Here is a 22794-nt window from a genome sequence, read left to right on the forward strand (position 1 = left end):
CGACCTGCCCTCGGTGACGGCCATTCCGAGTGACCTGAAGGTGAGTGGTGGAGGGCCTGCCGGGGGTCAGGCCAGCCGTCCTGGGTGGCACCCAGAACCCCTCCCGCGCCCAGCCCAGCCCTGGGCAGTGGGCATTCTGGGCGCCCTTCCCGGGACCTGGGCCCAGAGCTCCCGGGCACAGCTCCCTCCCCACAGCTGAGCCTGAGCCGCTGCAGCCTGGCCCCGTCCGTCCGTCCGTCCGTCCGTCCTCGCTGAAGGCTTCTCAGGGCGGATGGCGGTTGGCGGGATGCGCACCTGAGAGGGGCTCGCTCGTCCTGGGTCACATGAGACAGAGCACAGACGCCCAGCCAAGGCCAGAGCCGCCCGCCCAGTTCCTTCGTTCTTCGCCATTCACTCTCCCCCCCCCCCGCCCCCATGCTGACTGGTGCCAGGCGGGCAGGTGGCGGGTGGTGGGGGGGGCAGGCTAAGGGTTGGGGACCAGGGGAACGGCCCCTGCCCGGTCCGGGACGTTCCCGGCGGGGAGGGAAATGGACGTAGAAATAATGGCTGTTTGTCTGCTGGTAAAACAGAAATGAGTCGGGGGTGCAGGGGGTGCAGGGGGTGCTGGGGCTGAATGCGGACCCCAGGGAGGCCCCGCTGGGGGTGACCTTGAGCAGGGACTCGGGGGCGGGGTAAAGGGCGGCAGGCGAACCTGGGGCATGTGGATGGCCTCAGCTTCATTGCATGCAGGCGGGCGCCGGGTGCCACCTCAGGTGTGAGCTTGTCCTGAGCGAGGACAGCACGGCTGCTCCCAGGTGCCCGAGCAGCTTCCGGCAGAGCTCCAAGTGCAGCAAAGGAGGTGCATACACACACAGGACGTGTGCGTACACACACATGCTCACACGTGCACAACTCACATGCATACATACACATGCTCACACACTCACATGTGCATGACTCGCATGCATACGCACACATGCTCACTCATACACCCTCACACACATGTGCACACTTCCCCACATGTGCATTACTCACATGCATATGCACATGCTTCCATGTACATGGAGCCCATGTGCACACTCACATGCAGATGCACACGTGCACGTGCTTGCACGGACACGGAGCTCATGCACACACTCGCATGCACACTCACATGTGTAAGCTTGAATGTGCATGTGGTGTGGGCACGGGTGTGAGTGCGCCCCCACAACCCGCAGCACCCCCACAACCCGCACAGGGACCTGGCGTGCGGACCCCAAGCTGTGAGCAGCGTGGTCCCATACCTGCCCCTGCCCCTGGGCTCTAAGAGGCCGCCACCAGGGCCAGCAGGCTGGGCCCCCTCTGGGGACCTGGGGCGCTCAGAGACTCCAGCCCAGGAGCGTGTGGACTTGGTGATGGAGACAGGAGCTGAGCACCCCGAAAAGCCTGGCACCTGCTCCCCGCCAGCGTCGGGCCCTCCCAGCCCCGGGCAGGGCCTCCGAAGCTCCACACCGCGTCCCCCTGCCCTTGGCCTGGGGCTGCTCAGCGGCGCGCCGTTCCCTGCAGAGCCCAGAGCCGTGGCGATGGGGAAGCTGGAGCGCCTCGCGGGGCCCGTGGAGACCGGCGGCCGGTCCCGGCAGCGGCGCCCCAGCTTCCTGGAGTGGGGACTGCTGCTCCTGCTGCTGCTGGCGGCGGGCGCCCTGGTGGCCCTGGGCCTCCTCTACGCCCACAGCGGAGGTGAGTGGGGCGCCCCCCCCACCAACCCAGGGCCCAGCAGCCGCTCCTCCCGGCGCCCCCGGGCTGGGGGGGCGGGGGGAGGTCTGCGCGCCGCCCACCCCGAGGAACCGGCCCTGTCGGCGGGGCAGGCGGGGTCTGTGCGGAGCTGCGGGGCTGCGGGGCTGCGGGGCTGCGGGGCTGCGGGGCTGCGGGGCTGCGGGGCTGCGGGGCTGCGGGGCTGCGGGGCTGCGGGTTGAGCTGCGGCCTCCGGGGGAGTCGCTGACCTGCGGGGCGGGCCCCTGGCACATGCTCCGCGCGGGCACCGCTGGCGCCGGGTCTGCAGCCTGAGCCGCGGGCCCCGCCCCTCGCGCCCCCGGCCCGCCCAGCACCGCGCGCTGCAGTTCCCGGCCGGACCGGCAGGGGGAGCCCGAGCTCCAGGGCTGGGACCGCGGCGCATCCCAGGCCACCGGGCGGGACCCGCTGCGACCCGCCTCCCCCCACCCCGACCCCCCCGAAGGCCCAGGTCACGGGCGCCTCGTGGCTTCCCGGACGCACTGGTGTTTGCTAGATGGTGGGGGGAGCCAGGCTGGGGTCCCTGCAGGAACAGCCCGCACTTGCAGTCCCCGCCCCCTCCCAGGCCACGCGGAGGAGCCAGGGCTGAATACACCCCCAACCCGCTCAGGTCTGGGGGCGGGAGAGAAGCGGGGGGGGGGGGGGGGGGGCGGGGCTCACGTGCATGCACCTGGGACCAGCAGCCCTGGTCAGACGCCAGCTGCACCCTGGGGGGAGGGGTGGGAGGGAGGGCCGGGCACGTGCATCAGGTGAGCCCCTTCTGGCAGGTGCTGGGGCTCCTCCGTGGGCTCAGGAGAGTCTGTGGGAGACGCACTGCCCAGCTCTCAACCACAGGGCACGGCCTTGTGCTAGAATGTTCCCTCTGCTCCGCCTGCACCACCTTGGGGCCATCCGGCCATCCCGGGGCAGGGCTGCCTCTGTGACCCAGCAGGGGGCTCAGTGTGGACGCCCGGGCATCCCCTGCCAAGGCGGCTCCCGGTGTGACGGTTGCCAGCTGCTGGGTTTCCAGCCCCTCCTGGTCTCCTGCCAACTCCCTGGGCCAGGGGGGAGGGGAAGGGTCCCGGCACACGAGCCCTGGGGAGCCCAGACCCCAGACTCCCAGCAAACACCCAGCATGAGGCTTCCAGGGAGCAAGGTGAACCCCCCCAGCTGTGGGGTCCAGGGGCCTGTCCTCTCCTGGGTAGTGAGGAGCACAAAGCCCACCCCAGCGAGAGGGCCTCCCTGCCCAGCCTGCCTCCCCTTCCCTCCCCCCTCACCTCCCCCCTTCGCCATCTCCTAAAGACCAGGGTCTCTGCCAGGGACCCACGGTCAGGACCTCAGTGCCCCCCCAAACGACCGGGGTGAGCAGCCCTCACTGGAGAGGGGAGGGCGGCCCAGCAGGGAGCCGAGCCCGGGCTGAGCGCGTGTTTCTCCCCAGGGAAGCAGCGGCCACTGCTCACCAGCCGGCTCGCCTCCGGGGAAGAGAAGGCCTCTGTAGCCCGAAAGCCCCGAGGTAGCCTTGTCCTCCCGCGGACACCCCGAGTCCCAGGGGAAGAGAGGACAGAGGCCGGGCTGCCCCCAGGCCTGGCGCTACCTGGAGGCCCGGCAGCCGCACCTTGACCGCCAGCTGGGGGTGACATTGGGGCTGGACTGCAGGGTGTGCGGAGCTGGGCAGGCCGGCGGGCTGCCTGGAGGAGTGGCCCCTGACCAGGGAGAGCTGGCGGGCAGCAGGCAGGCAGGCGTAGGGCGGCTCCAGCCCTGGGGCCGGGGCAGCTGCGGGGGCCACACCAGAAGGAGGCTCACCCTCACTCCAGGCCTCAGGCCTGCCCCCCCGCCTCCCCCCCCCAGGACCTGTGGCCGCCCTCAGTCCTTGGCTGGCCTGCCCCTGGCGCTGGAGATAGAGTGCAGGCCGGGCTCCAGCCGCCCCCCTGCCCCCTCCTGTCCACCCCCCTCTCCAGGCTCACACTGCTCCTCGCCCACAGCCATCCAAGCGCCCCAGGAGGAGGAGACGTGCACCAGCCCCGGCTGTGTGATAGCAGGTAGGCCCCCCCCCTTCCCCAGCCCCGCCCCTGCTGCAGCCGGTGATGCTGCTGGTGATGCTGGTGATGCTGGTGATGCTGGTGATGCTGGCACAGGCCCTCCTCCAGGCAGCCCAGGGCCTGGCTCTGGGGCAGAGGACAGGCCTGGGGACTGTCCCCACCTCACCCACACCCCCACTCCTAGAAGCCCCTGCTCAGGCCCTGGCCTCTCCTGCACTTACAGAAAGAGAGGCCACTGACCGTACGGCCCAATCAAGGGCTCTCCCGGGAACTGGGCTTAAGGGGGGGTCAGACCCGCAGATGAGCCAGGGGGAGTGGTGGGAGGGGACCCAGTGGAAACGGCTGGGGTGGTGGGTGCCCTGCGAGGTCCCAGCCCGTGACAGAACCCGGGGAGCCCAGGGGGGTCCAGCCGGCCAGCTCCACTGAGAGGCCAGCGGGACCACTGCTCCTGCACACTCGGGGTTTGCCCCCCGCGTGGTGGGTGAGAGCCCCTCCCATCCTGAGGACACCTGGCCCCCAGGGGCCGAGCAGAGCCCCAGCCCTGCGCCCTGTGACAGCTGCCGCCCAATGTTCGAGAGAAGGGAATGGAGGGGCCAGAGGTCACGGGGTTCAAGGTCATGTGGCTGAAATGTGGTGGTTCTTGAACTTGAGTCCCCCGCTTCTGAGGCTCAGAGAGGGTGACTACAGCTCCCAGGGGTGCACAGCCCCCCGGGCACCCAAACTGCACCTCCCCCCTCCTCTCCCCCCCCCCCCCCGCCCCGGCCCCCGGGGACGAGTAGCCGCCAGGATCCTCAAGAACATGGACCCATCCCAGGACCCGTGTGAGGACTTCTACCAGCACGCGTGCGGGGGCTGGCTGCGGCGCCACGTGGTGCCCGAGACCAGCTCCCGCTACAGCATCTTCGACATCCTGCGGGACGAGCTGGAGGTCGTCCTCAAAGGTGAGCCGCCGGGCCTGCCCGTCCAGTGGGGGGCCGGGGGACAGCCGGGGGCGGGGGACAGCCGGGGGGGATAGCCAGGGGCGGGGGACAGCCGGGGGGGGACAGCCGTGGGCGAGGGACAGCCCGCCAAGCCTCTGGCAGTGGGCGCAGGGGGGTGGGGTGTTCCCACGGTAAAGACCCAGCAGGGGCAGAGGGGCCACCTGCCGCGGAGGGGGGGCGTGGGGAGCTTTGACCTGGACCCCCAGCCGCCTCGGCCTCTGTCCAGCCTCCTCCTGCCCACAGGGGTGCTGGAGACCGCCACCGCCAGGGACCGGCCGGCCGTGCAGAAGGCGAAGACGCTGTACCGCTCCTGCATGAACGAGAGTGAGTGGGGGGGCTCCTGCAGGAACGAGAGTGAGTCGGGTGTGGGGGCTCCTGCAGGAACGGGAGTGAGTGGGGTGTGGGGGCTCCTGCAGGAACGGGAGTGAGTGGGGTGTGGGGGCTCCTGCAGGAACGGGAGTGAGTGGGGTGTGGGGGCTCCTGCAGGAACGAGAGTGAGTGGGGTGTGGGGGCTCCTGCAGAACGGGAGTGAGTGGGGGGGGCTCCTGCAGGAACGGGAGTGAGTGGGGGGGGGGCTCCTGCAGGAACGAGAGTGAGTGGGGGGGCTCCTGCAGGAACGGGAATGAGTGGGGGGGCTCCTGCAGGAACGAGAGTGAGTCGGGTGTGGGGGCTCCTGCAGGAACGGGAGTGAGTGGGGGGGCTCCTGCAGGAACGGGAGTGAGTGGGGTGTGGGGGCTCCTGCAGGAACGGGAGTGAGTGGGGTGTGGGGGCTCCTGCAGGAACGGGAGTGAGTGAGTGGGGGGGCTCCTGCAGGAACGGGAGTGAGTGGGGTGTGGGGGCTCCTGCAGGAACGGGAGTGAGTGGGGGGGGCTCCTGCAGGAACGGGAGTGAGTGGGGGGGCTCCTGCAGGAACGGGAGTGAGTGGGGGGGCTCCTGCAGGAACGGGAATGAGTGGGGGGGCTCCTGCAGGAACGAGAGTGAGTGGGGTGTGGGGGCTCCTGCAGGAACGGGAGTGAGTGGGGGGGGCTCCTGCAGGAACGGGAGTGAGTGGGGGGGCTCCTGCAGGAACGGGAGTGAGTGGGGGGGGGCTCCTGCAGGAATGAGAATGAGTGAGTGGGGGCTGGACCCCTGTCCCGGCAGCGTAGCCTGTGAAGTGGGGCGCCACTCGGGACTCAGCTGTGAGCTGTGAGCTGTGCCCCCGCCTGGCTCTGTGCCCGGCTCCCGTGGGGCACCGACTGCCTGCAGCTCCAGGACCCGCACCCTGACCCCCGCCCCGGCCACACTCCGTGCGGGCGAGAGGAGGACGGGAGCGGCCGGGAGCCCCAGGAAAGCGTGTGTGTGTGTGAGTGTGTGTGCGTGTGTACCTATGTCTCTGTGTGTTGTGTATGTGTGTATATGTGTGTGCGTACCCATGTCTCTGTTGTGCATTTGCGTGTATAGTGTATGTGTGTATGCATGTTTATGAGTGTGTTGTGTATTTGTATGTATTAGTATGTGTGTATCTGTGTATCTGCAACCCATGCCTGTGTGTGTATGCATGTCTATGTGTGTGTGTGGGTATGTGTGCATAGCCATGTCTGTGTGTGTGCGAACCCATGTCTCTATGTATGTGCATGTCTGTGTGTGTGTGTAGGTATGTGTACATAGCCATGTCTGTGTGGTGTGTGTGTGTGTGTGTGTAGGTATGTGTACATAGCCATGTCTGTGTGGTGTGTGTGTAGGTATGTGTACATAGCCATGTCTGTGTGGTGTGTGTGTAGGTATGTGTACATAGCCATGTCTGTGTGTGTGCGAACCCATGTCTCTATGTGTATACGTGTGTGTGTGTGTGTGTGTGTGTAGGTATGTGTACATAGCCATGTCTGTGTGTGTGGGGGGGGTGCACTGGGGTTCCGGGGCTTTGCTTCCTACGGGGGGACTGGGACGCGGGGACCCTCTGGCTTGTCTCCCTGAGCGCCCGCTCGGGGCCTGCCAGCCCGCCTGCGGTCAGAGGCTCTGGGGGCCGCTTCCCCTGGGGCCGGTTCAGGCCGGGGTTCAGGGGCTCCCGGAGGGCGGGTTCGTTTCTCACACGTGACAGCAGGCTCCTCGGACGCCGGCTGCACGGGGTGCCTCCTGGAGCCCCCGCTGGCCCAGGCCCAGGTCGGCTCCTCCCCCGGAAACACAGGGCCTTGGCGAGTCGGCCAGTCTCGTCCGTGGAGACTCCCGCGTCCCCTCCTGCGGGAATTTCTGCCCGAGACCCAGTGCACAGAGGCCAGGGCCCGGCCACAGACAGAGCCAGGGGCCCCTCCATCTCCGCCAGGAAGCGCCCGTCACCTGGGGAGCCGGCCGGCAGCCACACCCTGACCCGCCCCCCCCCCCCGCGCCCCCTTCACCTCATCTCTGGGCCAAGTCCTCCAGAGCTCCCTGCTGACCCCGCTGCCCGGGCTGATCCCCTACCCACTCCGGGTGCTCCTGGCCATGGCTGGGCTGGCGGCGCCCAGGCCTGACCTGCCCTCCGGCCTCTGTCTGATAGCACCTGTATGTGTAACCTCCCCAAACCCCCCTCCCCCTCCCCCCTCCCCCCTCCCCCTCCCCCTCTCCCCCCTCCCCCTCTCCCCCTCCCCCGCGCCCCCCCCCCCGTCTCTGCTGCGTCCAGGCCCTTCTGTGTCCTGTGCTGCTGTCGGTACGGGGGAGGGGGGCTGGGCTTCGTGCTGGGGGTGCAGCACCCCCGTGGGGCCGTGTGACCTCAGTGTCCCCACACCAGTGTCCGGGTGAGTGACCCGCCACCCCTCCCTCCCAGGCATCATCGAGGAGCGAGACTCGCAGCCCCTGCTGGACATCCTGGCGGTGGTGGGCGGCTGGCCGGTGGCCATGGACGAGTGGACGGACACTGTAGGTGAGGCCGGGCCGGCGGCTTGCACAGGCGGGGGGGGGGGGGGGGCAGGACCTGGGGCTCCTGGAGCCGAAGCCTTCGGCCTGGGCGGCTCCCGGCTGGTCCCTCCGGCTCCGAGGAAAGACAGTCCCCCAACACAGGCCCCGGGACCCCTGCTCCCAGCTCTGGGTGTGGGCTCGGCTCTCTGCTCTCTGGTGCAGCCCCAAGTCGGGGGCGGGCACAGGGCACCCCACCCTGGCAGCCCCCCACACACTGCTGCTCCCGGGCCCTGTGAGCCCTGTGGACGGTGGGGAAGTGCACCCCCATGTCCCCAGCCCCCGAGGCCACACGTCAGCCACGCAGAGGGCCCCTACGCCCGCCAGGCCAGGGTCCCCAGTGCACGCGGAGCTGGGCCAGGACCAGGGACCCGCGGCTCCAGCCCGGCCCTGCCCCCCAGGCCGCCACTGGGAGCTGGAGCGGCAGCTGGCGGCCATGATCGCTCAGTTCAACCGGAGGGTCCTCATCGACCTCTTCATCTGGAACGACGACCAGAACTCCAGCCGCCACATCATCTACGTACGGCCACGCGGGCCGGGGTGCTGGGCGCACCAGGGCGGGGGCAGGGGGGTACTGAGGGGGGCTGGGAGCCAGGGTGGGGGCTGGGCCGGGAGGCCAGGACCACGTGTCTGGCTGGGGCCCTGGCAGCACAGCGGGGAGACGGCCAGGCCGTGGGCAGCCCAGCAGCCCGGCCAGGTGTGTTCCCAGGTCCTGCTCTGGTCCAGCTCCGAGGTTTGGGGGCCCCGCGTCCTGATAGAGGCCACGTGGGCGGCGGTTCAGTCCTCTGGCCTCTGGGCGGGGAGCCTGGCCTCAAAGAGCCCCAGGGGCCTGCGCGGACCCCACCTCGCCCGCTCTGGGCCCTGGGGCGGGGAGAGGGCCGCCGCCCCGCCCGCCTCGCCAGGCTGTGGGCCCTGGCGCCCGGCCCAGGCTCCGCCCTCTGTGTCTCCAGATAGACCAGCCCACCCTGGGCATGCCTTCCCGCGAGTACTACTTCCAGGAGGGCACCAACCAGAAGGTGAGCCCGCCTGGCGCCCACAGGCCCTCCCTGCTGCCCGCCCCCCCGCACCCTCCTCCCCCAGCGCCCACCTGGGGCCCAGCTGCCCCGCGTGGCTCTCGGCCCGGCCCCACAGCTGCCCCGTGAGCACCTTCGTGGGGGAGCCTGGAGCCTGGGGCTGGGGACCAGCTTTGTCCCCATCGTGGGGCGTGTCCCCAACCCCCCCTCGGGGATAAGCTCAGCGGCCCAGCAGCCCAGGCACCCCCCCCCCGGGCCCTCGTGGCGGGTTTTCTGCGTGGGGCGCGGGGAGGCCAGGACTCAGGTGTCGGGCCCAGGCTGCTCCGGTGGCCCCGCTGCTCCTGCCCCCAGAGGAACCCAGGAACCAACCCGCAGGGCCAGGGCCAGCGGGGCGGGGCAGGGCGGGGCAGGGCGGGGCAGGGGAGGGGCACAGTCAGGGGAAAGGCGCCTTGGAGAGGCCGTGGGGGTGGGGCCGCAGAGCCTGGCGAGGACGCCACCCTCAACTCTGGCACCGGGCGGGCCTTCCCCAGCACCGGCCGCGTGCCCCCCCCCCCCCCCCCCGGCAGCCCGAACAGGCCCCGGTGGTGCCGGAAGCTCAGGCGCAGGTGCCCGGTAGGAAGGGACGCAGGGGGCGCCCGCCCGGAGCAGCCTGCTGTCCGCACCGGCCTGAGCCTGCGGCCCAAGATCAGGGCCCGGAGGCAGGCACGTCTGTGCCCGGGCAGCCTGTCGGGTGGGTGAGCGACCGGTGAGGGCCTGGCCTGGGTGGGCATGACCGTCTACCTGCCCCCCTCCCACCCACCACAGCCCAGGTTGGCTGACAAGCACCCCAGGGGCCGGTTCCATGCCATAGGCCCCTGCGCCCCCACCCCGTCCCCACCCCCATCCCCTACCCCTGTCCCCACCTCCGTCCCCACCCCCACTCCCACTCCCACCCCCACCCCCATCCCCGTCCGTCCTCTGGCCCAGGTGCGCGGGGCCTACCTGCAGTTCATGGTGTCGGTGGCCGCGATGCTGCGGGCGGACGTGAAGCTGCCCCGGAGCCGCCACCGGGTGCGGGAGGACATGGCGCAGGTGCTGGAGCTGGAGACGCACCTGGCGAACGTGAGGCCCGGCCGCCGGTGGAGGGAGGGGCACGCCTGGGCCCCGGCCACCGCCCCCTCGTCACCGCCCGCCCCCCACGCAGGCCACGGCCCCCCAGGAGGACAGGCACGACGTGACCACCCTGTACCACAAGATGCGGGTGACGGAGCTCCAGAACAAGTTCCCTCTGAGCGTAAGGCGGGGAGGGGGGCGGGGGGCCGGGGAGGGGGGCGGGGGCCCGGGGAGGGGTGCTGGGCGCCAGGGGAGGGGTGATGGGCGCCGGGGGAGGGGTGCGGGGGTGCGGGGGCCGCGGACCCTGTGGTGCCCGCCTTGGGGGAGGAGGCCGCGGGGGACAGACTCTGCCCAGCCTCCCCTCCCCTCCCCTCCCCTCCCCTCCCCTCCCCTCCCCTCCCCTGTTTCCTGCCCCTCATTTAAGCCTCAGAAACACTCACAGGCTGAGCGGAGCCCTTAGCCGCCCCGAACGGGACTGTCCCACTGGACGGCCGCGTCAGCAGGGCTGTTGGGAGCTCGGGCCACGCCACCCGGCAGCCGGGACAACCGGGGTTCTGAGCAGGAAACAGGATGAATTGGGGACCCCCGACCCAAGTCCTGCTCTGAACCCCAACACGGCTCCCCACAGTTCTGCCTCCCCTCACTGGGCGTTGCCCACACACCAGACCCTCGGCCCGACTGACCCCACCGCTGGCCAGACCTCGTGACGGGGGGCGCGGGGCGGGGGGGGGGGGTGCTGAGCCCAGAGGGGCCGCCTCCTGCAGGAGGGGCAGGGACGGCACTCTGGCCACCACCAGCCACCAAGTCAGAGGGTGGAGGGCGAGGGTGCAGAGGGCCCAGAGTTAGAGGATGAGGTTGGGACAGACCAGGTCAGAGGCTTAAACTAGTCAATTTAGCAAAGACGAACCCCTCTTCTTCGTGGCACTGCTGTCTGCGTGAGACATCTTTGTCGCCCCCTCTCCCTCAAGGTGGCTCGCTCAGCCTTGGGTGTGGGTTTCATAGGGAGCAAAGCAGAAATCACTCCCTTCCCCCCCATGTCCGCGGACCCGGCGCCACTTATGGAAAAGTACCCTCCCGGCCCTGCTGTGCAGCCCCTCTGCTTCGAATCAAACGGCTGTGGGACATGTGTGTGCGCCTGTGTGTGCCTGTGTGCGCCTGTGTGTGTGCGCACCCTGTGTGTGCACCTGTGTGAGCACCTGTGTGTGTGCGCGCCTGTGTGTGTACCTGTGTGTGCACCTGTGTGTGTGCCTGTATGTGCACCTGTGTGAGTGCACCTGTGTGTGTGCAACTGTGTGTGCGCACCTGTGTGAGTGCAACTGTGTGTGCACCTGTGTGTGTGCACCTGTGTGAGTGCAACTGTGTGTGCACCTGTGTGTGTGCATCTGTGTGAGTGCACCTGTGTGTGTGTGCACCTGTGCCTGTATGTGCACCTGTGCGTGTGCACCTGTGTGTGCGCACCTGTATGTATGTGCACCTGTGTGTGCACGCCTATGTGTGTGCACCTGTGTATGTGCACCTCTATGTGTGTGCACCTGTGTATGTGCACCTGTGTGTGTGTGCACCTGTGTGTGTGCACCTGTGTGTGCACCTGTGTGTGCACCTGTGTGTGTGCACCTGTGTGTGTTAATGAAAACACGGTGACATGATTCACACCCATGAGGCCCTGAGGCCGAGAAGAAGCTGTTGGGGACTGAGCTTTACGGTCTGTGCTGTTGTCTCTTCTGGTCTCGGTGCAAATGCAGGTGATGCCTCCGCATCTGGCACTTGGGGCGCGCTGTGACGCGGCTCATGTGCACGTGGCCTCGACGCTGTGTCAGCATTTGCTGCAAACTTAGGGCTGTGCCTGTTAACTGGCTTTTACGTGAGTCATTTGTGAAAGTTTCAGAAAAACTTGCTTTTGCGTATTTGATTTTGAATAAAAGCTAAATTCATAACAACAAAAAAAGAGTGTGTGTGTGCACCTCTGTGTTTCTGCACCTCTGTGTGTGTGCACCTGTGTGTGTCTGCAAGAGTGTGTGTGCACCTGGGTGTGTGCACCTGGGTGTGTGTGTGTGCACCTGTGTGTCTGCAAGTGTGTGCACCTGTGTGTGTGCGCCTGTGTGTGTGCACCTGAGTGTGTGGTGAACGCTGTCTGTCCCACTGTCTCTCTGTCTGCCCCGGGCCGGCCCCCATGCCCCGTTGCTGCAGCTCTAGGAGAATTCTCAATAGTCCACAGAGTAAGTCGAGCAACTCCGTCCTCCCGGGTCCCCTTGAGTATTATGGTCATTTGCATTTTCTTACAAAACTCAGAGTCAGGCCTGGCCAGCGTGGCTGAGTGGGTGAGCGTCGACCTATGAACCGGGAAGTCACGGTTCGATTCCCGGTCAGGGCACAACCCCGAGTGTGGGGCGTGCAGGAGGCGGCGATCCATGATTCTCTCTCTTCATTGATGCTTCTCTCTCTCCCTCTCCCTTCCTCTCCGAAATCAATAAGAATATAATTTTTAAAAACTCAGAGTCAGCTTGCCAATCCCACACGCCAGCCTCGGAGAGGCTGACAGGGCTGCTTCGACTCTACGGGCCGATCTGGGGGAAACGGACATCTTCCCTGCTGAGCCCTCCGGTCCCTGAACCACATGCATGTCCGTGTGCTCCCCTTCCCTGCCACCCCGCAGGGGGCTGCCGAGCTCTCTGCTCCGAGGCCGGCTACATCTCTCCCGAGGCGCCTCCCTGGTTCGCTGTTTACACGCCGGCAGATGGTGTCCTTGCCACGTGCCCGCCTTGTGGCTGGTTATGCGGCATTCCACTCGATGCCTGGCATTGGTTCCAACCCCCTGTCGATGCCGTTAGAGTCGCGGCTTCTGCACACACCCCACAGCGCGGGGAGAGGAACGTGTGGCTTCTTCCCCTCCAAGCCCTGCGGACTCTCTCACCCGCTTGTCTGGTTGAAGGGCGGCGACAGCCAGCCGGTGCCAGAGGCACAGCGCACTGGGGTTACGATTGCAGCACTGAGTACGGGTCCCGCTTCTTCAGTCGTGTGGCTACGTGGTGCTGCTTCCCCAGGAATCTCTCCATTTCTGTTGCGTTTTCAAATATAATCTGGCACCGGCTCCCTGTCCGTTGGCTCTGCAGTTATGGCACCGCCTTTCTCCTCATTCTGAGCATTGGCCCCTTCCCTCCCTCTTTTTTTCTTCTTAATTATATCTTTATTAATCTGAGAGAGGGAGAGAGAGAAACAGCCATGATGACAGAGAATCATGGATCAGCTGCCTTTGCACACCCCACACTGGGGATCGAGCCCACAACCCAGGCATGTGCCCTGACCGGGAATCGAACGTGACCTCCTGGTTCTTAGGTGAATGCTCAACCACTGAGCCACACCAGCTGGGCTGCACCTTCTCTCTTATTCTTGGCGATTCTCTGGTGGGGGCTGGTGTCCTGGGCGCCCAGGCGCTGTGCCCACCTCTCTCTCTCTCCTCCCCAGGGATTTAACTGGACCCTCTTCATACAGTCAGTGCTGTCTTCTGTCAGAATCGAGCTGCTGCCTGATGAGGAGGTGGTGGTCTACGGCATCCCCTACCTCCAGAAGCTGGAGAGCATCATCGGCGTCTTCTCAGACAGGTGCCTCTGCACCTTTGCCCTGCTCTGCCCCCCCCCCCTCAGCTCTTCCTCTCAGGAGAGAGCCCCCTGGGCCATGACTCTGAGCATGAGGGACATGTGGTGAATGGTAATGGCCAGGGGAGCCATCTGCTAGGGACTGAACCCCTCCTGAGGCATCTCAAGCCTCCAGAGCCGACAGGCTGTAGCCGGGGGTAGAGCTTCTTGTCCGAGGCCCGTCTCCATCTCTCATGAGGTGCCTCAGAGGCCGTCTACCACACTCAGCTCCCTGTCTCAGAGAGAACCTGGCGGCCAAAGACCCATAACCAATATCCCTCCCTGAGCAAATACCACTCACCTGTCCTGTCCCCCCTCACCTGTCCTGTCCACCCCCAGGACCATGCAGACTCCCCCTCACCTGTCCTGTCCCCCCTCACCTGTCCTGTCCGCCCTCTGCCCCACCCCCAGGACCATGCAAACTCCCCCTCGCCTGTCCTGTACGCCCTCACCTGTCCTTTCCCCCCTCACCTGTCCTGTCCGCCCTCACCTGTCCTATCTCCCATCACCTGTCCTGTCCGCCCTCAGGACCATGCAAACTCCCCCTCACCTGCCTGTCCGCCCTCTGCCCCGCCCCCAGGACCATGCAGAACTACCTGGTGTGGCGCCTGGTGCAGGATCGCATTAGCAGCCTGAGCCAACGGTTCAAGGACGCACGTGCAAAGTACCGCAAGGTGTGTGAGACCCGCACCAATGGCTCCAGCCTCGGCCCTGAGCCCAGCCGTCATTCCTTCAGTTCGCTTATGATACTCAGCCCGTGCTGGGGGGGGGGGGGGATGGACAGCACTGAGGTCATGGGGTCCAGCCATCAAGGAGGCCAGGGAGGCAAGCACAGGGAATGAGGAGCTTGGGGCGGAGTAGGGCCCCTCCATCCCCCAACTCCCTGCCTGGGTGGGGCCTCCTGCAAATGGCACACTCGACCCTCCCCACCCCGGGTGACCAGCATTCAAAGGTAAGCCTCTGAGGTCATCCCCTGTCTCCCCCACAACCCTTGGGTTCTCTAAAGCTGAGGAGGGGAAGTACATGTTGGTAAATGCTGTGGAATGAATGAATGACAGTGAGTGAGTGAATGAATAAGTGAATGAATGAATAAGTGATGAATGACAGTAAGTGAATGACTGAGTGAATGAGTGAATGAATGAATGGGTAAATGAGCGAATGACTAAGTGAATAATCGAATGTCTAATTAAATGAATGAATGGATAAGTGAGTGAATTGTTAAGTGAGTGAATCAATGAATGATGGATGGATGTATGAGTGAATGAGTGGATGAATGAGTGATGAATGAGAGAATAATGAATGAATAAGAGACTGAAATGCCGGGGTCCAGCCCCAGCGGGTCCAGGGGTCCCCAAAGGTGTGGACAGAGTCGGCGAAGAAGGAATGACACGGAGACAGCGTTCAGTTGATCAGCAGCCTAGCCAGGATCTCCAGCCAAGTTCTGGTCTCGATCTCCAGAGAGGTTCTGCTTCAGATCTCCAGCCAGGTTCCGTCACCACGTTCTAGTCAGGTTCTCTTGCCATGTTCTATAGTCAGGTTCAGTCCAGGATCTATTGCCATGTTCTCTCCAGCGAAGTTCTTCTGTCTCCAGGCTCCGTGTAGGTTCTGTCTTCTGAATTCTGTCTCCTGAGTTCTGTGTTCTGAGTTCTGTGTCTTTCTGTCTTGTTACATCTGTATTTATACCAGTTGACTCAATCCCATCAATCTCTATTACAAAGGTTAGGGCGTTTCTTATCTCCATTCCAGGGAGAAAAGATTATGTAGTTTAAGCATGATTGTTCGTAGTTAAAGGGATTAATTACCCGCCTGGCACTTAGTTGAGGGGTTTTATTCCCTCCCTAACTTCAGGGGAAAATCCCTACCTGGGGATTCAACCTTTCTCGGAGAGGTGACCTTGGTTAAAACACAGCGCCAAGAAGGTGAGCAAACATATTAAGAACCGTATGCCATATATGCCAGGTCCCTTGAAACAGCAAGGATGGACCGGCTCCCGGCACTGAAAAAGTGAATGAATGAAGGACTAATTGAATGAATGAATGTCTAAGTGAATGAATGGTTGAGTGAATGGATAAGTGAATGAATGAATATGTGACTGAGTGAATAACTAAGTAATGGATGACTGAGTAAGTGCATGAATGAATGTCTAAGGGAATGAATGCATGAATGAATGAATGGATGAATGACCACCAGGTGCTATACGGCAAGACCACAAACGAGGTGCGCTGGCGGGAATGCGTCAGCTACGTCAACAGCAACATGGAGAGCGCTGTGGGCTCCCTCTACGTCAAGAAGGCCTTCTCCAGAGGCAGCAAGAACGTGGTGGGTGCCGGGCTCCCTGTGGTCGGGGGCTCGTGCAGGGACGCACCCACGTGACCACAAGACGCGCTGGCCCTGTGACTCAGAGCTCCCACGGGGAGGCCTGCGGTCCCAGCAGTGAGGGTGTTTTCCGGGAGGCGACGGAGAAGCACACGTTTACCCTGCTGCCCAAGGAGGGGAGGCCAGGGGAAGCCACGCCCGCCAGACCCGGGGCCCCAGCCGGGCAAGGACCTTGCAGGCTGCCAGGGACGGTTGGCATGTGTGTCCAGGGATGGGAGGCCCTAGGTCCCCTAGGACGAAGCACAGCTGTAGAGACCCTGTCCCAGGAGGGCCAGCCCCGCCCCAACCCCACTCCCATCCGGAGCAGCCGCTGCTGGGGCTGTGGGCCAGGCCCGCCGAGCCCCAGGCGGTCACCCGGGCACATGGGGTGCTCCCAGGTCAGAGAGCTCATCGACAAGGTGCGGGCCGTGTTCGTGGAGACCCTGGGCGAGCTGAGCTGGATGGACGAGGCGTCCAAGAAGAAGGCCCAGGAGAAGGTGGGCGGGGCTGCAGGGCCCAGGGCCGGGCTCCCAGCAGCCAGGGCAGCCCGGGCGGGGCGCCTGGCCGTCACCTTCACACTCACTTCAGCCAGGCCAGGCCGGGCGCCTGACTGAAGAGGGGCCTGTGGGCGGACACAAGACTGGACGCCAAGCCTGGGAGACCCGCCAGCACCCAGGAGTGGGTGGGGAGACCCGCCAGCACCCAGGAGTGGGTGGGGAGACCCGCCAGCACCCAGGAGTGGGTGGGGAGACCCGCCAGCACCCAGGAGTGGGTGGGGAGAGGCCAAGGCCTCAGGAGCAGGGTGCCCGGAAGAGATGCCAGGACCCACAGGAGCCCCGGGCCAGTGTGAAGGCAGCAGAGCCACCACAGGCCCCAGCCCCCCACTCCGGCCCCCCGAGACCCCTGGCCAGATGTCAGGTGCAAAGCTGGTGGCCCGGGCCCAGCCAGGGTCTCTCCCTCCACGAAGCCGCCCCCGCAGCCTGTGGGAGGGGCTGTCCGTGACCTGCAGGGCAGGGGGCACAGCCAGGATGCACGGCTGCCCCTCCCCTCCCCTCCAGGCCATGAGCATGAAGGTGCAGATCGGGTACCCCGACTACATCCTGGACGAGAGGAGCAAGTACCTGGACAAGGAGTATTCCAACGTGCGCCCCCCGCCCCCCCCACACACCCCCTCCGCGAGCCCCTGTCTCTGCCGGGCCCTCCTCCCGGACCGGCCTGCGGACCAGGGGCCCTGGGTCACCGGGGCGGGGAGGCAGGCTCTGGCGACAGCTCACCCCCCTCCCATGAGCTGTGGCGGCTCCAGCATGACCCTGTCACCGAGGGGGAAACAGGCCCCAGGGGGACAAAGGTCTTGCTGGGAGACACGTAAATGTGGGACCAGCGTGACCCCCACCACCGTCATCCCTCTACACCCAGAGCCTGTCTGCCTCATTCGGGCTGCCCGGGAGTCCCCAGGCCTGTCCCGGCCGCCCTTGACCTCCCTCGACCCCCCCCCCATCCCCCCCGCCGCCCGGCAGTGACCGCCCCGGTCCCGCAGCTGAACTTCTCGGAGCACCTGTATTTCGAGAACGGCCTGCAGAACCTCAAGGCCGGCGCCCAGCGGAGCCTCAGGAAGCTGCGGAAGAAGGTGGACCAGAACCTGTGAGTGAGGACAGCGGGGGGCGGGGCCTGTGAGGGGGGACAGCACAGGGGACGGGGCCTGTGAGGGGGACAGCGGGGGGCGGGGCCTGTGAGTGAGGACAGTGGAAGGGGGGGCCTGTGAGGGGGTCAGCACGGGGGGCAGGGCCTGTGAGGGGGACAGCACGGGGGCGGGGCCTGTGAGGGGGGACAGATGGGGGCGGGGCCTGTGAGGGGGACAGCACTGGGGGCGGGGCCGGACACTGGGTCAGTGGGTGGAGGCTGTGGGTCTGACTTAGAGCCACCCCTGGTTTGGGGGGTCAGGCCCAGGGAGGAGGCAGGTGTCCGGACTGGCCGGGCCCCGCCCTGGCTGGGGCAGTGCCGGGCATGGCCGGTGGCATTGGGCCCTCAGGGTGGCCCAGAGGGAGGGTCCAGGAGACAGGACTCCACGTGACCAGCTCACTCCTCAGCTGGATCATCGGGGCCGCGGTGGTCAACGCGTTCTACTCGCCAAACCGGAACCAGATTGGTAGGCCCCCCCCACCCCCCTCTGGTGCCGGAGGGGAGCCTGGGCCGCCTGCCCGTCCTCCTGGGGCTCCCCTGATGGCACCGCATGAACCGGCCCCGGCCCCCGGGTGCCGTCTCTCCCACCGGCAGGAACTGCACCCTGTCACCCACCTGAGGGGCCGTTCCCCTGTCTGTTTGGGAGAGTGGGGGCGGCTCTCGGAGGGCAGGCAGCTGGCCCTTTGCCGGAAGGAGCATGAATGGTGCAGAGAACCTGGACTTGGGTCCCGGACCTGTGACCCCCTCCCCTGCCCCTGGCTCTGAGCCCCGGCTTCCTCGCCTGTGAAATGGGGGGAGTCCCCACCCCTACCTCCCTTCGTGGATGACAAGGCAGGACCCTGGAGGTCCGGGCACAGGCTGTGCTCACTCAGCTTCTGTGTCCCCCGCCCCCGGGCAGTGTTCCCCGCCGGCATCCTGCAGCCCCCCTTCTTCAGCAAGGACCAGCCGCAGGCCTTGAACTTCGGGGGCATTGGGATGGTGATCGGACACGAGATCACCCACGGCTTTGACGACAACGGTAGGGGCTCCCGGGTCAGAGCTGCACCTGAAGTCACCTCCCCCTCCCCCCCAGCAGCGGCCCCCGGGGGGCCTGAGGCCCAGTCAGGCTGCGGGGAGGTCCGGGCTCCATCCAGCCCCCTCGTGATTAGGTGGGGACACCAGGCCCAGGCCCCAGGGGAGCTCTGGGGGCGGAGCAGGTCTTGAATGGCAGGCAGGGCCCGGGCAGAGGGATGGGGGGGAGGGTCAGGGCTCCAGGGCCAGATCCTGATGGCACCGCATGAACTGGCCCCCCACCCCCGGGCTTGTGACCCCGAGGAGGCACAGCCCAGTGCACCCGGAAACTCGAGCGCTGGCCTCCAGCCGGGTCTCCCCAGGGCGGCCAGCACCTCCAGCCGGGTCTCCCCAGGGCGGCCAGCACCTCCAGCCGGGGTCTCCCCAGGGCGGCCAGCACCTCCAGCCGGGTCTCCCCAGGGCGGCCAGCAGCCTCCAGCCGGGTCTCCCCAGGGCGGCCAGCACCTCCAGCCCGGGTCTCCCCAGGGCGGCCAGCACCTCCAGCCCGGGTCTCCCCAGGGCGGCCAGCAGCCTCCAGCCGGGTCTCCCCAGGGCGGCCAGCACCTCCAGCTGGGGTCTCCCCTGGGCGGCCAGCACCTCCAGCCGGGCTGTGCTGACCCAACCTCCCGACCTCCCTCCCTGGGCGCTGCCTGGCTCGGGGGCTGCAGCTGCACCCAGAGGCTCTTCACCCCGAGCTTGACCTTGGGCACCTTCCCAGGCATCCCGGGTCCCAGGACCACACCCACCCTGAGGGGGGCTTAGACATCAGGGGGGTCTGGGACCCGGGCCCTGCCCTGGAGATGGCAGGGAGGCCCCTGAAGCCCGGTCTCTCCAGCGCCTGAGCCCTTGTCCCCTGACAAGGTGCTAACCACTGAGCAGGCGCTGCCCTCAGGGCCCGTCTCCGCTCACACACCTGAGCTCAGACATGGGTCCCAGGTCCCTGGAGGGCACGCGGGAGAGGGGGCTCCCCGGAGGACACGCGGGAGAGGGGGGTCCCTGGAGGCACGCGGGAGAGCCAGCTGGGCAGGCAGGGCCCACACGCCCCTCTGCCGCCCGCAGGCCGGAACTTCGACGAGGAGGGCAACATGCTGGACTGGTGGAGCAACTTCTCGGCCCAGCACTTCCAGGAGCAGGCGGAGTGCATGGTGCACCAGTACGGGAACTACTCCTGGGACCTGGCGGAGCAGCAGAACGTGAGCGCCCAGCAGGGAGATGGGCCCGGGGTGGGGACCACACGGGGGGAGGGCGGGGAGAGGGAGGGGGATGGGGGTAAGGGGGAGGGGGAGGGGGAGGGGGAGGGGGAGGGACCCCACCCAGCCCCGGCCTGGGAAGAGAAGGGAGCTGCCCCTCCCGCCGCCCTGTCCCTGCTGCAGGTGAACGGGTTCAGCACGCTCGGGGAGAACATCGCGGACAACGGAGGGGTGCGGCAGGCATACAAGGTGGGCCTGGGGTCGGCATGGAGCCCTCAGAGCGACAGGGTGCCCCTGCCCGCCGAGTGTAGCCGCCCCCTTTGCCATCCTGAGGAGCCTGCCTGGCCCGGCAGAGGCGGGTGCCCCGGCTGCTCTGCCCACGTGTCCCTTTGACCTTAGCCCTCGGGTGGCCACTGTCCGTCTCCAAGTACGACCGTGAGGGTCATGGCACAGCCCCGCACCACGGCCCGGCACTGGGCGTCAGGCGCTCATTCTAGGGGGCTCCCTGGGGGGCTGCCCCGCTGGCCGCCGCGGAATGAGGGTGGGGAGCGCCTTCCGCCGGGGCTGCAGGGAGAAGGCCGGCCCGGGGCCAGCGCGGTCATGCCCGCAGGCTTACCGCAAGTGGAGAGCGGAGGGCGGCCAGGACCAGCAGCTGCCAGGCCTGGACCTGACCTTCGACCAGGTCTTCTTCCTCAACTACGCCCAGGTGGGGCCACGACCCGCCCCGCGCGACCTCCTCCCACTCGCGTCTCCGCGGGCCACACTGTGGGGTCTCCAGGGCCGGGCAGACAGGCTGGGGGAACCGGGCAAGGGGTCTGGAAGCTTCCAGGAGGGAGAGGAGGGAGGGGGGTCCGATGAAGCGGCGGAGGGGGCCCTGCTGGCGGCCACCCGCACCAAGGAGCGGCCGAGGCCTGGGGACCCCCTGGGGCCACCGCCCTCCCCTCCAGGCGCCCGGGGCTGCTTCCCTCCTCCGCTGCTCAGGGGCCCTCTGACCCCTGGTCCCACCCCAGGCCCCGCCCCCGCCCACAGCCATGCTCCCCCCCCACACACACACACAGGTTTGGTGCGGCTCTTACCGGCCCGAGTTCGCCGTGCAGTCCATCAAGACGGACGTCCACAGCCCCCTCAAGTTCAGGCACGTGCGCTCCGCGCCCCCTGCGCCCCCCGCGGCCCACGGGCCCCCACGAGGCCCCCGCGTCCCCCGCACCCCCCACACCCCGCGCCCCCGGCCCCCGCGTCTCAGGCCTCCTGTGCCGCAGGGTGCTGGGCTCCCTGCAGAACCTGGCCGCCTTCTCCGACGCCTTCCACTGCGCGCGGGGCACCCCCATGCACCCGCAGGTGCGATGCCGCGTGTGGTAGCCGAGGCCGAGCCACGCTGCGCTGCCCGCGCACCCGAGTCCGAGTCCGAGTCCGAGGCGACCCGCTGGCGCTGAGACGGTGCGGCCGGCGGGGACCTGCATGCGCCCCGGGCCAGACCCGCACCGGCCGGGACTCGGTGGGGACCCGGGGTGAGCAGAACCCGGCGCCGCGCCCCCGCGCCGCCCGGCGACGCCTCTGCCTGCCTCCCGCCCGCTCCACGCGCGTCCTCGTTGTCACCGGCTCAGACTTGAGCTCAGTAAACGCTTCAGAGAAGCCGCGCGTGTCTTTCTGGGCCGCGGGTGTCGGCACCGCCCTCCCGGCGGGTCAGCGCGGGCTCCCCCGCCCCCACCCTCCCCGCCTCGGTCCCGCTGAGGCTGCGCCCGTGGCCTTGGGCGCTCTGGGGGCCCCGCGGGGTCCTTGTGCGGGGTCAGGGCAGTGGTCAGGGTGCCCCCCAACCATGGCCCTTGGCGTTCGGGGGACCCGCGGGCAGGAAGGAGCCGAGGTCGGAGGGGACCCCAGGCCCCCAGCCCAGAAGTTGGATTTGGGGTTCTGTGGACCGGAAGCCAGTGGAGAGTTAAAGCACCAGAGGACACCTCCCCCTGCCCTGAGCTTTGGGGGGAGGAGGGGAGAAGAGGGAGGAGGAAGAGGGGGAGGGGATCCAGCAGCTGGGGGGCTAGCTAGGAGAGGGCCAGACCAGGGGTCCAGACCAGGGGTACAAGGGAGCTACTGGCGGGTCCTTTGAACCTGAACCCACTCAGTCCACAGAGCTTCCAGGAGGGGTGGGCTCTGGGCGTGAGAGGCTGGTGCACCCCACATGGAAGGCAGGGGAGGGGGTTGCCGGAAGTCCCTGGTCCCCACCAGCCACCCCACAGGGGCAAGTGACAATTCCCAGTCAGTGAAGGTGCCTGGGGCAGACTAGCCTTTTTCTCAGTCTGTCCTCCCTCCCAATTCCCTGGGCACCCCTTTAGCTCCCAACACACAGGAGCCCCCCCCCACCCCACCCCCGGAATCACGCGGGGGCCCAGCCCCACCCTGTCACCGCACCTGGGGCTGCTCAGACCCCTGGCGCCTGTGGGCAGGCCCTGAGCTCCCAGTGAGGCTGCGGGACCCTGACTGCCTGTTGTTCCTGAGGGCATGGCTCCCGGTGGATGGAGTGACTGCAGTTCAATGCCCGGTGCTCGCGGCCGCCCGGCAGGCAGGGCTCAGGGCCCAGAGATCCCGGAGCAGCCTGCACATCCCCCTGCCTGGCCTGGGGCAGCGGCCGCCTCCCACACCCCCCAGGCCTGGGCCTTCACTGGAGCCTCCTGGCCACACTGTGGAGGCAGCAGCCCCACCCCCAGGGTCAAGGACACTGGGCCCCCCACTAGCAGTCTGTGCAGCAGGGAACTTACTGGACACTCCCCTCATTCAGGGCACAGCTCAGCCTCCAGGATCCCCCCCACCCCGGTCACCTTGGGGACTGCAGTCGGGGAGCTGCTCAGCCTGCAGCCCCGGGGAAGGCCCTCCTGGCTGCCCAGCAGGCCTCCGGGCCCCGCACCCTCACTGGGCTCAGCCTGCTTCCCTCTACGACGAGGGGTGACACTGGCATCCTGGGGTGACCTAACATTGCAAGGCCCAGCTCAGCCCCTGGCCCTGCCAAGCGCTCCACCCAGGGGAGCTGGGGGAGAGAGGGTAGCGGGAGCCGGGCTCCCTGGGGCGGCTCCCTGGCACAGACCTCCCCAGAAAGGTCCAGGGCTGCAGAGTGCGCTGCTGGGGGACGCAGCAGCCTGGGG

At 67.1% G+C, this 22794-nt stretch overlaps 1 protein-coding gene across 1 annotated transcript; it reads left to right on the forward strand.

Moving 5' to 3' along the window:
- The first annotated feature begins 1541 nt into the window (after positions 1-1541).
- MMEL1 (membrane metalloendopeptidase like 1) lies at positions 1542-21246 on the forward strand. The gene is made up of 23 exons (XM_059686143.1): positions 1542-1695; positions 3164-3241; positions 3708-3764; positions 4544-4705; positions 4988-5068; positions 7524-7619; positions 8053-8171; positions 8602-8667; positions 9631-9765; positions 9848-9937; positions 13219-13355; positions 13969-14062; positions 15579-15707; positions 16142-16240; positions 16802-16885; positions 17281-17384; positions 17831-17889; positions 18322-18441; positions 19533-19666; positions 19847-19912; positions 20274-20369; positions 20722-20798; positions 20923-21246. The coding sequence occupies exons 1-23, from the start codon at positions 1542-1544 to the stop codon at positions 21020-21022; spliced, it is 2337 nt and encodes a 778-aa protein (XP_059542126.1). The 3' UTR covers positions 21023-21246.
- The last annotated feature ends 1548 nt before the right edge of the window (positions 21247-22794 follow it).

This window comes from Myotis daubentonii, chromosome 3 (genome assembly GCF_963259705.1).
Source record: "Myotis daubentonii chromosome 3, mMyoDau2.1, whole genome shotgun sequence".
Classification (NCBI taxonomy): domain Eukaryota; kingdom Metazoa; phylum Chordata; class Mammalia; order Chiroptera; family Vespertilionidae; genus Myotis; species Myotis daubentonii.

Coding starts and splice junctions, on each gene's coding strand:
- MMEL1 (XM_059686143.1), top strand. CDS start 1,542: ATGGGGAAGCTGGAGCGCCTCGCGGGGCCCGTGGAGACCGGCGGCCGG. Junction 3,765..4,543: donor CCCCGGCTGTGTGATAGCAG/GTAGGCCCCCCC, acceptor GGGGACGAGTAG/CCGCCAGGATCCTCAAGAAC. Junction 17,385..17,830: donor AAGAAGGTGGACCAGAACCT/GTGAGTGAGGAC, acceptor CTCACTCCTCAG/CTGGATCATCGGGGCCGCGG.